General features: G+C 48.2%; 1 protein-coding gene across 12 annotated transcripts in view; it reads left to right on the top strand.

Annotated features, from left to right (window-relative positions):
- Positions 1–9,393: 9,393 nt before the first annotated feature.
- The window catches only part of TSC22D1 (TSC22 domain family member 1), a 119,831-nt gene continuing 115,042 nt past the window's right edge, over positions 9,394–14,182 (top strand). For 9 of the 12 annotated variants that reach the window (XR_006060908.2, XR_006060910.2, XR_003590446.3 and 6 more), the window contains exon 1: positions 9,394–12,520. Coding sequence is in view for 8 of the 12 variants with exons in the window: in XM_027973537.3 (XP_027829338.2) it covers positions 9,657–12,520 (2,864 nt within the window). In the remaining 4 variants the exon portion in view is untranslated. The remainder of the gene's footprint in view (positions 12,521–14,182) is intronic. The other 3 variants (XM_027973541.3, XM_042254668.2, XM_042254669.2) reach the window with 1 other exon arrangement.

Here is a 14,182-nt window from a genome sequence, read left to right as displayed (position 1 = left end):
TCAAGAGCCATTCTTTTTTCCTTGAGCTCTGAGACTTGAAATAGACCTGTGTTTGTGGACCTTATCTTTAAATACAAAGAAATATTGGCTGCCATGATCTGTTTGTACTTCTCGACCTGGTTTTGGTTCACATATGGTGGAAGGACAGAGGTCTTCTCAGAATTGTAACACAAAGAAAAATAATGAATTTGCTTATTTCAATAACTTCAGTATTCAAAAACATGTGCAAATACAAATTGGTCCTTAGAACGCGTTGGAAAGACTAGGTTATTATTGTCTCTATTTTATAGGCTCTCATGTTCAATGAACACTAATTGCTGGGATGGGAAAACATTTATCTTGTCCTGCATAGACAGTGTTCCCCAATTATGTGTGATTAATGCCTCCCCCCCTCCCAAGCATTTGACATCTGTTTTTGATCAGTGAAGGATCATCCAACTTATCAAGCCGTGGTTCTGTTCATTTATGTCCAATTCCTAGGCAGCTGTAGTAGAGATTCTAAAATGTACATTCTTTCCTAGAATGTTTCTACATCAGGAGAAAATGGTGTTCCCAGAGTCTTTGGACAAATTAAAACATGAGTATTCTGTGGAAATTTAACTTGGGAGCTAGAGTTGGCAGAAACCTGATTTAACAATGTGTCTCAGATGCAGCCCTGAAGGAAGAGAAGGTTACACTGCAGGAAATTTCTATCTTAGCCCCACATTTGCTAAATTTTAAGACCACAAACTCTCTGAACCCCATTTTCCTCATTTGCAAAATGGGGTAATTACAGCTCGTACATTATACAGTTGTGAGAATTAGAGATAAAACACTTAAAGCAGTTAGAAAATGTGTGGTAGAGAGTAGTCATTAAATAAATATTAGCTATCATCTGGGGAGATTTGGAGGGTTATTTGATTATAAACTTAGAAAAAAAATGAAGTTAACAAATTATTTCTTTGTTTTTTAATGTTACTTAGTTCTGTAGCAGAAGTTAGAAATGTTTTTTTTTTTTTAATTTATTTTAATTGTGAGGAAATTCTCCAAATTAACACATTCCTTAGAGAAGACTGACTGTGGAAGCGTCTGTATCATTTATGTTGCTTCAAACAGGGAAGCAGTCTTTCATCCCCTTCATGTAGAAAAAATGCTGTGTGCAATTAGTGTGTATGCTGAATTATCTTCCTTGGCATTCAAAAGCATTAAAAGAACACTCATTAATTTCCAAAAGAGCTTTGAAAAATATTAGTCTCTAGAGGTCATACTGTGTTTGCAGGAAAATCCTCAGCACAGAGGCATGCAATCTGCAATGAGGAGGGACCTGAGTACCCAGATTTAGGCATAAACCTTGGACAAGTTATTTAATCTCTCTGTGATCACTTACTTCTAAAATGAGAATGATAAAACCTTCTCCCTCAAAGGGTAGAATTTAACGAGCTAATGTATATCAGTGTGCCCACTGAACCATAAATTCAAATTTCTATACTTTAAAAAAAAAATGTCTCCTTTGAGGATATAAAATTGTTTAGCTGACCAGAAACATATTTATATTAAAAGTTTAACAAGTGCTACAAAATTGAATCAGTTATAAGTTAAGCTATACTCAGTGAAATGTGAATGAAAAGTTTCAAAATAAGTATTTTGTGCAATTTGCAAAAGTCAAAGAGCACATATGACTTCTGGTCTCATATTAACAATTTTCTAGAGAGCAAACTGATTTAATAAACATGCTGTACTATCCCCATGCATAAATTTCATATGTAAAAATGTATGACTTTTTTTTCATGTTTATAACTCATTATTAAAAAATTTGACTTTTTTAAGATGACATTTAAAAGTTACACATAACTACAGCATGACTGAAGCCCTGGTTAGCCAGAATAATTTACTGGAGTGAATCAATGGTGTATTTTCTGCTCCCGTTTCTCTTTAGTATTTATCTCTGCACTCACAGCCATTCTGAGTGCAAGTATTCTCTTCCTATTCCTCAAGGGCACTTCTTTTGGAGAATTACTTGGTTTTATTTTATTTAAAAAAATATTTTTTTTGGCTGTGCATGCAGCATATAGTTTCCTTGCATGTGGGCTCTTAGTTCCCTGACCAGGAATCGAACCTGCACCCCTTGCATTGGAAGGTGAAGTCTCAACCACTGGACTGCCAGGGAAGTCCCTTCTTGGTTTTAGTTTTTAACTTAATTTATTTTAATGTATTTATTTTTGGCTGCGCTGGGTCTTCCTTGCTTTGTGCCGGCTTTCTCTAGTTGTGAGAGGGGGCTACTCTTTCTTGCGGTGTGCAGGCTTCTCATCGTGGTGGCTTCTCTTATTGAGGAGCACAGGCTCTAGGGCATGAGGGCTCCACAGTTTCAGTGCAAGAGGGTCCGTTACTTGGTTTTAAATGCACATCTATTTCACAGTTCTCACAAATAGGTAAATTAAGTTATAATGGTCAGGAAACTTTCTATTTTATGGTAGAAAAAATTCTGGGATTCTCCAAGTAAGAATACTGGAGTGGGTTGCCATGCCCTCCTCCAGGGGATCTTCCCAACCCAGGAATTGAATCCAATCTCCTACATTGGCAGGCAGGTTCTTTACCACTAGTGCCACCTGGGAAGCCCACCAAAAACTCCTGACATAGTGAAATTTATGTGCTTGTTTGCAATGTTATGATAACGAGATTTAGGTGAACACTGCACCTGGGACTAATATGAACAATAGAGAGTAATTCAGAACTACTTCGGAGAAGGCGATGGCACCCCACTCCAGTACTCTTGCCTGGAAAATCCCATGGACGGAGGAGCCTGGTAGGCTGCTGTCCATGGGGTCGCGAAGAGTCGGACACGACTGAGGGAATTCCCTTTCCCTTTCAGAATTATACCTTCAGAATGTAAATAGGTGAAATGTAGGCTTTCAAAAGACAAAGGATAAGTCCAAGTACTGGATTCGAAGGAGTGTTAATGACTTCATTCCACACAGCAGTGGGCATTTGATAATAATGTAAAAAAAATCCAGACTTTTCAAATTGAAAGGTGGGAACATGGTAACACCACCAGGTTGGTTCAAGGGTTTCTGTTTGTTTTTAGGGACTCATATTTATGTATCACTGGTCATAGAAATGCTGGCTACTGGAGAAAGAGAGAGACATTTCTCAAACTCAGGTTTTCCATATTTGCAGACTTGCTCGTCATATCTCAGTGGGACTTGAGGCTGCCTCACCAGGAATTTGAAGGTGAGATGGCAGATAAAAGTGAAACACGTTTCGAAAGACCGTATTTTCTTAGGTCTTACTGTTATCCTGGAAAAATGAAAACAAGTTTCTTCTAAAAAAAATAGTACACCCACCCATGCACCCCCAATATCAAAACAGCACAAAATAACAATATTCATTATTACTAGTTATTAGAAATATCTGCTTTTACAGGGTTATCTCAATGAGTCATTCTGTCCAACTTTGAAAGACTTGATTATGTGTTTCTTCTGCTTCAAACTCTATCAGCACAATCATGGTGGGTATTTAGGTGACCCCAGGCATGTTAAGTTGTTGTTTGGGGGTAATTTAAAACTTTGACCTAAAAGCCAACTTGTGAGGGACTGAGTATTTTCTTTCATATAGTAGCTCAGAGACACATTTAGCCCCACTATATTCCACTGCACTTTCAATTTTCTGGGATACTTACTTCCTATTTTCCGTTTAAAAACTATTTAAAAAGCATGTCAGAGTTTCATTTCAGCAATGAATGGTGGCCATTAATTGGGTGTATCTCTTAAAGCAAAGGCTGTTGTAGCCTTAAAACAATAATTATTTTTGTAAATGGCCATCAGTCAGTGAGTCAGTTCAGTTGCTCAGTCGTGTCCAACTCTTTGTGACCCTATGAACTGCAGCACGCCAGGCCTCCCTGTCCATCACCAACTCCCAGAGTTTACTCAAACTCATGTCCATTGAGTCAGTGATGCCATCCCACCATCTCATCCTCTGTCATCCCCTTCTCCTCCCATCTTCAATGGCCATAGTTATGTAAAAAATCCAATTATTCACCTATCAATTCATGAATATCATAAAACAAGTCTGATGTTTTCAAGTGAACTTGATTTTTACTACCATCTCCCTTTCAGTATTTGTGACCACCTACCTTGTACATGAGGTTATTGATATTTCTCCCGGCATCTTGATTCCAGCTTGTTTCTTCCAGCCCAGCGTTTCTCATGATGTACTCTGCAAATAAGTTAAATAAGCAGGGTGACAATATACAGCCTTGACGTACTCCTTTTCCTATTTGGAACCAGTCTGTTGTTCCATGTCCAGTTCTAACTGTTGCTTCCTGACCTGCATATAGGTTTCTCAAGAGACAGGTCAGGTGGTCTGGTATGCCCATCTCTTGAAGAATTTTCCAGTTTATTGTGATCCACACAGTCAAAGACTTTGGCGTAGTCAATAATGCAGAAATAGATGTTTTTCTGGAACTCTCTTGCTTTTTCGATGATCCAGTGATGTTGGCAATTTGATCTCCGGTTCCTCTGCCTTTTCTAAAACCAGCTTGAACATCTGGAAGTTCACGGTACACATATTGCTGAAGTCTGGCTTGGAGAATTTTGAGCATTACTTTGCTAGTGTGTGAGATGAGTGCAATTGTATGGTAGTTTGAGCATTCCTTGGCATTGCCTTTCTTTGGGATTGGGATGAAAACTGACCTTTTCCAGTCCTGTGGCCACTGCTGAGTTTTCCAAATTTGCTGGCATATTGAGTGCAGCACTTTCACAGCATCATCTTTCAGGATTTGAAACAGCTCCACTGGAATTCCATCACCTCCACTAGTTTTGTTCCTAGTGATGCTTTCCAAGGCCCACTTGACTTCACATTCCAGGATGTCTGGCTCTAGATGAGTGATCACACCATCATGATTATCTGGGTCGTGAAGATCTTTTTTGTACAGTTCTTCTGTGTATTCTTGCCACCTCTTCTTAATATCTTTTGCTTCTGTTAGGTCCAGACCATTTCTGTCCTTTATCGAGCCCATCTTTGCATGAAATGTTCCCTTGGTATCTCTAATTTTCTTGAAGAGATTTCTAGTCTTTCCCATTCTGTTGTTTTCCTCTATTTCTTTGCACTGATCGCTGAAGAAGGCTTTCTTATCTCTTCTTGCTATTCTCTGGAACTGTGCATTCAGATGCTTATATCTTTCCTTTTCTCCTTTGCTTTTCGCGTCTCTTCTTTTCACAGCTATTTGTAAGGCCTCCTCAGACAGCCATTTTGCTTTTTTGCATTTCTTTTCCATGGGGATGGTCTTGATCCCTGTCTCCTGTACAGTGTCACGAACCTCAGTCCATAGTTCCTCAGGCACTCTATCTATCAGGTCTAGGCCCTTAAATCTATTTCTCACTTCCACTGAATAATCATTAGGGATTTGATTTAAGTCATACCTGAATGGTCTAGTGGTTTTCCCTACTTTCTTTAAGTCTGAATTTAGCAATAAGAAGTTCATGGTCTGAGCCACAGTCCGCTCCTGGTCTTATTTTTGCTGACTGTATAGAGCTTCTCCATCTTTGGCTGCAAAGAATATAATCAATCTGATTTTGGTGTTGACCATCTGGTAATGTCCATGTGTAGATTCTTCTCTTGTGTTGTTGGAAGAGGGTGTTTGCTATGACCAGTGCCTTCTCTTGGCAAAACGCTATTATGCAGACGACACCACCCTCATGGCAGAAAGTGAGGAGGAACTAAAAAGCCTCTTGATGAAAGTGAAAGAGGAGAGTGAAAAAGTTGGCTTAAAGCTCAACATTCAGAAAACGAAGATCATGGCATTTGGTCCCATCACTTCATGGCAAATAGATGGGGAAACAGTGGAAACAGTGTCAGACTTTATTTTTTTGGCTCCAAAATCACTGCAGATGGTGATTGCAGCCATGAAATTAAAAGACACTTACTCCTTGGAAGGAAAGTTATGACCAACCTAGATAGCATATTCAAAAGTAGAGACATTACTTTGCCAACAAAGGTCCACCTAGTCAAGGCTATGGTTTTTCCAGTGGTCATATATGGATGTGAGAGTTGGGACTGTGAAGAAAGCTGAATGCTGAAGAATTGATGCTTTTGAACTGTGGTGTTGGAGAAGACTCTTGAGAGTCCCTTGGACTGCAAGGAGATCCAACCAGTCCATTCTACAGGAGATCAGCCCTGGGTGTTCATTGGAAGGACTGATGCTGAAGCTGAAACTCCAATACTTTGGCCACCTCATGTGAAGAGTTGACTCACTGGCAAAGACTCTGATGCTGGGAGGGATTGGGGGCAGGAGGAGAAGGGGACAACAGAGGATGAGATGGCTGGATGTCATCACCGACTTGATGGACATGAGTTGGAGTGAACTCTGGGAGTTGGTGATGGACAGGGAGGCCTGGCGTGCTGCGATTCATTGGGTCACAAAGAGTCAGACACGACTGAGCGACTGAACTGAACTTTGTATCTATGTCCTCTGGGTTGCACAGTGGTTAATGGCACAGTCTGCCTGCCAATGCAAGAGACTTGGGGGTTTGATCCCTGTGTGGCGAAGATCCTCTGGAGAAGGAAATGGCAACCCACTCCAGTAGTCTTGCCTGTTAAACCCATGGACAGAGGAGCCTGACAGGCTACAGTCCATGCGATCACAAAGTCTGCTGCCTCTGAGCAGGCATGCACTTCCTACTGACCTCAGAACTCCTTAAAAACACGTAGTCCTACTTTTGAATTTAGTGAAGGAGAGCACAGAAAAAGCAATATATCAAAACTGGTACAAGCCATACAGGGGTGCTGAGCATGTGCTTCTCTATACTGCAATAGAATGGTGAGGTTCCTAACCTTTTAGGGGATTGAAAGAGGGGACGAGTTTAGAGAAAGCTAAAAGGTAACATGCTGAATCTACTATTATGCATCTTTCAAACCCTGCCATGTATGTTTTTAACAAGCTCCTGAAATAGGACTGCTAGATCTGGTCTGTGAGATTTAGTGAATCAGAGGTCTGACCATAAACGTTTAGCCCCTAACACTAAGTTGAAAAAAAAAAAACATTTCTGAGGTTTCCTATACTGTGTTTTTGTTTTCTTGGTTCCTAGGTGAGAAGTACATTTTGTTTAGTGGTCAAATATGCTTAGGGCTAGAACGTTTTGACTTGTAATGGCCAGAGCAGCAACTTCCAGTTAAGTTGCCTCCAATCAAACCTAACCCTGCTTCTGTAGAACTATGCAGGTGTTTCTTTTCTTTTTTTTTCCTTTCTTTTTTCCAAACTGGAACTGCAGACAGTTCTTTTTCTAATCGCAAAGGTGGTCTTCATTGATCATTGTCCTCGCGTTGCCACCATGACCAGGCCACTTTGTCTTTCAAGTCAAAACCTATGCGGCCTACAGCCTGGACAATTACAGGGAAAGCTATCCCTGTGGGCGATTAGCTCCACCTGTTGAAGTCATTTCCCCCCCCCCCCCCCCCCCCCCACTGGGCCGGGCTGCTTCCCTCCAGGTAACGACGGACTGCAAGCGCTCCCTTTCTGGAGATGAGCTCCTTCCGGCCGTTGAGGGCAGAAAGCAGCAACATCTGCCGGCTCGCTCGCCCCTGCCCGTCGAAGGGGTCGAGGGGACCGCATGGCAGCTGCCACCGCGCAGCACAAAAGGGGGCGCCGCTCGCGAGTAGCCACCGGCCTTCCGCGGACCCCACGGCTCGGGGGTACCCTCGGAGCCGGCGAGGGCGGCGCGGCCCGGGGGGCAAGCCCAGGTGCGGCGAGGCGAAGAGGAGGGCCCAGCCGCGCGCCTAGGAGGAACGCCTGACTCATGTCGTGGCGGCGGCGGACTCCTGGGAACTGAAACTCGTGATGCTTTTGCTGCGGAGAAAAGCCTCATTACCCATTCCACAGGCGGGGGCCGGCGGGGGACACACCACCCGGGGCGCGGACACCCGAGTCCCGGGAACCCGGCGGCCTCCGCGGGCCCCTCCGCCCGCCGCGTGCCCGCGCGCGCGCCGGCCGCGTGTGGAAAAAAGAGCGGACACGCCTAACATGCGCGCGCGCTCCGCGCCCCGCCCCACCCCCCCCATGGGCCGACCCGGATTCTCTCCCCCGCGGCCGAAATTCCCCACCCCCCCACCGCCGGCGCCTCAGTCAACCTTCGGCAATTTCCGCCGGGACACCCGGCGCTCGGCGAGGCCCGAAGACCCGCCGCCGCCGCCTCCTTCTACCGCCAGACCCGGCTTTATGTCTGCGGCGCCGGGGCGCATGCGCAGACGCCATCTTCCCTCCGTCTCCTCAGCCGGCCCCCTCCCGCCGCCGCCGCCGCCGCCGCTGCCACCGCCTCCGCCTCCTCTCGCCCGCGGTCGCCCCTCCTCCTCCTCCTGCGCTCGGGCGCTGGTCCCTCCTCTCCCGATGCCGCGAGAGACCGGGGGATACGGCGGAGCCGGAGAAGAGCACTAGTAACAACCACCACAGCCCCCTCCTCGCCCGCCGCCCTCCCTCGGCACCCACCCACTCACCCGCCCCGTTCGCCGACACCGACCAAACCCCACCTCTCGTTCCTTTGAACGGCGTCGGCTGCAGTCGCTGCACCAGCCCCGTCTGGCCACCAACGCCGCCGAGAGAGGAGTCGCCGTCGCCTGCGGCCCCCTCCCGCCCGGGCCGCGGGAGCAGCGGGGGTGAGAGGACCAACCGGCTGCGGAGGACAAGGACGAAGCGGCTCGCACCACCGCCGGCGCTCCTCAGCGCACGTCCCGCCGCCCTCCGGGGAGGCTCGGGCGCCGGCCCCTTCCTCCCCGAGGACGTGTGCCGAGCTGAGGCGCCTGCCCGGAGGGAGGAAAATGCTCGGGCTCCATGGCTGCCAGTGATGGAGCGGTCCCTGGGCTCCCGCTGCCACCGCCGCCGCCGCGCCCCGGCCGTGCTCCGCGAGGACCCGGCGTCTCTGCGCGCCCGCCCGCGCCCCGTTGCTGGGCTCACCGTACCGGGCGCCCCGCCGCCCGAGCCTCGCCGCGCCGGCCCCAGTCGCGGCCAGCGTTTCCTTACGGAGCAGCAGCAGCCGCCGCGAGCCCAGGGGGTTTGAAAGGGTCCGCGGGGCCGTGGGGGGAGGAGGCCCGAGCCGGGCCGGCGGGGCCGGGAGCGGAGGTTTGAGCGACACTGACTGAGCTCGGGGCTCGCCGCCGGCAGCCGCGGCGGCGCTGGGGGGCGGCGAGGGGAAGGCGACACTCGCTCGGCGCCGCCTTCGTGCAGGGCGACCGGGAGGCTTTTTGCAGCGGCCGCCGCCGACGGGAGGAGGGGCGGAGGTGGCTCCGGAGTTGTCCGGAGAAGGTGGGCATTTCTTGGCTTTTCCCACCCCCCTCCCCTCGCCTCCCCGCTCCCCTCCCCACCCCCTCCCTCCCGCCCCGCACCCCACGTGAAGCAGAGTATAAAGGGGGTGTGAGGCCAGAGGGGAAAGTGGATGGCGAAGGACTGAAGGGGTGCCCCCCTTCGGGTCCCTGGCCGCCCCGTTCACCCTCGTCCATCCTCCCTTCCCGAAGCTCGCCCTCGAAGGCAGGAACGGCCGGCGCCTGCGGCTGAGGAGGAGGAGGAGGTGGGGGAATCGCGCCGGGCGGAGCGTCAGGTCCCGTTTTCCTCCTCGGCGTCTTGAATACAAAGATTACGGTGCAGAAGGAAATTGCACTCGCCTTCTCCGCCCCCCGCCCCGGTACCCAACACAATGCACCAGCCGCCCGAGTCCACGGCGGCCGCGGCCGCTGCAGACATGAGTGCTAGGAAGATGGCGCACCCGGCAATGTTCCCTCGAAGGGGCAGCGGCGGGGGCAGCGCCTCAGCTCTCGGTGCAGCAGGTACCGGCGTCGGTAGTAGTGCCCCATCTGCCGAGGATTTTCCGCCTCCGTCGCTGCTCCAGCCGCTGCCTCCTGCAGCATCTTTGTCGGGACCACAGCCTCCGCCTCCACAAAGCCTGAACCTCCTTTCGCAGGCTCAGCTGCAGGCACAGCCTCTTGCGCCAGGCGGAACGCAGATGAAAAAGAAAAGTGGCTTCCAGATAACGAGCGTGACCCCGGCTCAGATCTCCGCTAGCATCAGCTCGAACAACAGCATCGCAGAGGACACGGAGAGCTACGACGACTTGGATGAGTCTCATACGGAAGATCTGTCGTCTTCCGAGATCCTTGATGTGTCGCTTTCCAGGGCTACGGACTTAGGGGAGCCTGAACGCAGCTCCTCGGAAGAGACTCTCAATAACTTCCAGGAAGCCGAGACACCTGGGGCGGTCTCTCCTAACCAGCCCCACCTTCCTCAGCCTCATTTGCCTCACCTTCCACAACAGAACGTTGTGATCAATGGGAGTGCTCATCCACACCCCCTCCATCACCACCATCCCATTCATGGCCACCACCTGCACCACGGGCACCACCATCCATCCCATGCCGGTGTGGCCAGTACATCCATCCCTGGAGGGCCGCCCTCAAGCCCAGTGTCCAGAAAACTCTCGGCCGCGGGAAGCTCTGACGGTGTTATGCCAGTTGCACCAACTTCTGCTGTATCATCGAGTGGCTCGCCGGCATCTGTCATGACTAGTATCCGTGCTCCGAGTACTACCGGCAGCCTAGGTATAAATTCTGTTACGGGCACCAATACGATGAATAACGTTAACATCACTGCTGTGGGTAGTTTTAATCCTGCTGTGACCAGCAGCATGCTTGGTAACGCTAATATAAGTGTGAGCAGTATCCCCAGTGCTGCTAGTATGAGTGTCGGGCCTGCAGTGAGCAGCGGGGTTAATGTGAATATCTTGAGTGGCATGGGCAATGGTACGATTGCTTCCTCCGCGGCCTTTAACAGCGCTGCCAGTGCAGCAGTGGGCATGACAGTGGGGGCCGTTTCGAGTCAGCAGCAACAGCCAACCGTTAACACGTCCAGGTTCAGAGTCGTGAAGTTAGATTCTACTTCTGAGCCTTTCAGAAAAGGTCGATGGACTTGCACTGAGTTCTATGAAAAAGAAAACGCCGCCGTACCTGCCACCGAAGGGGTGGTGGTAAATAAGGTGGTGGAAAGTGTAAGACAGAACACGACGGAAGCGACTTCCGAGAGGGAGAGCACGAGTGGGAGCTCCGTGAGCAGCAGCGTCAGCACACTGAGTCACTACACGGAGAGTGTGGGCAGCGGAGAGATGGGCACCCTGGCGGCCCCGCCGGTGCAGCCGCAGCCGCCCCCGACCCTTCCAGGGGTGGCCCTTCCGCAGATGGACTTCAGCAGCACCGCTCCACAGGGCATTTCAGCAGTTAGCATCCCGCAGAGTATTTCTCAGTCGCAGATCTCGCAGGTTCAGTTACCATCTCAAGAACTGGGCTATCAGCCGAAGCCAGGTCTTCCACCAGTACCTCTGCAAGCCGGTATTCAGCCGTCACCTGTTGGCGTGGTGGGCGTCACTTCGGCTTTAGGTCAGCAGCCTTCCATCGCCAGCCTGGCTCAACCCCAACTGCCGTATTCCCAGGCCGCCCCCCCAGTGCAAGCTCCCCTGTCAGGGGCGCCACCCCAACAGGTACAATATGGCCAGCCGGCGCCAGCTGTGGCCCCTCCGATGGCCCCAAGCCACGGTACATCAGTAACTCCGAACCCACCCTCCGAGTATGTTCAGCCCTCACCGCTTCTCCAAACAGCGGTATCCTCTGGACAGCCCACTTCTGCAGGGGTGGCCGTGGGAGCCACGGTGATTCCTATGGCTCAGCCACAGAGCATCCAGCTCCCAGTGCAGCCCTCGGCAGTCCAGGCACAACCTGCAGGGGCAGCTGGCCAACCTGTTGGCAAGGCTCACACGACAGTAGCTGCGGTACCACCCGGCAGTCAAATCGCAAATATTGGTCAACAGACAAGCCTACCATCGGCACTGCAGCAGCCCTCCACCCAAGTCACACCTTCAGTTATCCAGCAAGGTGCTCCTCCGTCTTCACAGATAGTGCCACCTGCTCCAGCTGCGATCCTTCATCCGGGAGTTCAGCCCAGCGCTTCAAGCCTTCCTCAGCAACTGGTCATTGCACCCCAGAGTACCCTGTTACCTGTGCCTCCCCAGCCACAGGGGGTCGAGTCGGTAGCTCCAGGAGTGGTTTCGAAGCAGTTGCCTGCAGTTAGTCCTTTGCCCTCTGCTAGTAGTATTTCTGTTACAAATCAGGTTAGTTCAGCTGGTCCTTCTGGACTGCCTTCTGCCCCGACAAACTTGGTTCCGTCACAGAATATAGCACAAGCCCCTGCCACTCAGAATGGTAATTTGGTTCAAAGTGTCAGTCAGCCTCCCTTGCTAGCATCTAATATAAATTTGCCTTTGGCGCAACAGCTACCACTCAGTTCTGTTCAATTCTCCGCACAATCATTAGCTCAGGCAATTGGAAGCCAAATCGAAGATGCCAGGCGCCCAGCGGAACCCTCCTTAGTTGGCTTACCTCAGACCATCAGTGGTGACAGTGGGGGAGTGTCAGCAGTTTCAGATGGCAGTAGCAGCAGCCTTGCAGCCTCTGCTTCTCTTTTCCCGTTGAAGGTGCTACCGCTGACGACACCCCTGGTGGATGGCGAGGACGAGAGGTAAGCTCACGCCGTGTTTCTGCAGGCATTCGACAGATCAAGAGTTCCTCTATTTAGTCACTGCATATGCACAGGGTTAGTCTAAAAGCATTATCTACTTTTTTCCTCTTTAGAGGTGAACGAGCATTTTTCTGGTAAGTTTTCTAGAGCAGGAGTGTGATGGAATGGTTTCAAACTGCTTAGGAAGTGGTCCAAGTAAAACGTAAACAGTACTTGACAAAATAGTTTTTGAACATTAAGAGTAGGTATGGGAGCCCCAAGGGATTTTGTTATTTACGAGATGGTTTTTTAGAATTAATTATGAACAGAAGCTTAATTTTTGCTAACCCAGCTTAATAGTTCATATCTTCTTTTGACTTACTAAAATCGTTATGATCATCTCTTGGGGGCAGGAGGGGAGGTTGTGGTTCCCACATTTGTTTCTCCTTCACTGAACTGGATGACCCAAAGTTCTACTGTGTTTGCTATTAGTCTGAAAAAGATCATGTTACTGCTTTTCCTAGTCAGATATTATAGGAAAGGTGACCTAAGCTGGGTTATACAGGTTGCTCTCAAACTAATTGACCGACTTTTGTGTACTTATTTAATGGTGGTTTTATCTGAGCAGTAAAGAAATGGGAATGGTAAAGTGTTTTGTGGGGGAGGAGGGGCATACACTTAAAAACAGCCCAGTTTATCTTTGACAGTAGTATGCAGTATGTTTTTCCTTTTGCATAGTAGATCAAGATGGTAGCTGTTTTAAAGAGTAAAGAAAGAGAATGTCTTGGAGGGTTGAATTTATAGAGACATGAAACTGATTTTGTTCTCCTGCTCATCTACTCCACTTGTTCTCTTCTCTGACCAGAGAAATACAGAAAGCCTAAAATAACATTACTAGACCATTGTTTTCTTAATAGGATTGGTAATAATATGGTGATTTTTTGAATCAAATTGTGTCTTTGAAGCTGGCCAGCTAGAAGAGTTGTGAAATCTCTCATGATACTACATGGCTTTAAATTAAGTCGATTTTTAAAGGAATGTTCTTTTCACAGATTTGCCTTACTAACCTTGATCAAAATAATAGTTTTGATCAAGGAGTTTTGACAGAGGCTATTCATTTTCACTGTGGAACCTTGAATAAATGTGAAAGATACTTAAATATTTTAGTATTGGAGATTTTTGTTATTGAACTTTTATTAAGCCAGTTGGAACTTTACATTCTAAATGTATATCTGTGATTTTTACTTTGGAAAAATTGAGCATATTTCAAAAGAATTGCCATTTTAGAAAAACAAAAGCCAAATGTTTCAGTGAGGCCTTATTTTTTTTTAATTACTTAAAAGATATAAGCTAAAGGCATGGTTAATTGAAATAATTTAAATTTTTGCCTTTGAAGATTCTTATTTTTCTAAGTCATATATAGAATCTTGTTATCTAGCCACATGTATTCTGTATCATGTATACAAGGCTATACTTTAAAAGAGAGACCTCTTCTAGGAGGTGGTTTCCTTAATAGTTGTATTATAATTATTGCTAAACCTTTAAATTTATCAAATCATGCTAATACACATCTATAATTTTAAATAATTAACTTACCTCAGATATTCAGGTTTTCTAAATCTAGTGAGTGTGATCTGAGTAAAACCCCTATAAGAACAGGTATATTATGTGGATGCTAAATTT

Source organism: Ovis aries, chromosome 10, assembly GCF_016772045.2.
Source record: "Ovis aries strain OAR_USU_Benz2616 breed Rambouillet chromosome 10, ARS-UI_Ramb_v3.0, whole genome shotgun sequence".
NCBI classification, from domain to species: domain Eukaryota; kingdom Metazoa; phylum Chordata; class Mammalia; order Artiodactyla; family Bovidae; genus Ovis; species Ovis aries.
Note: the sequence above shows the minus strand (reverse complement) of the source record. Positions and strands in the feature narration are given on the sequence as shown.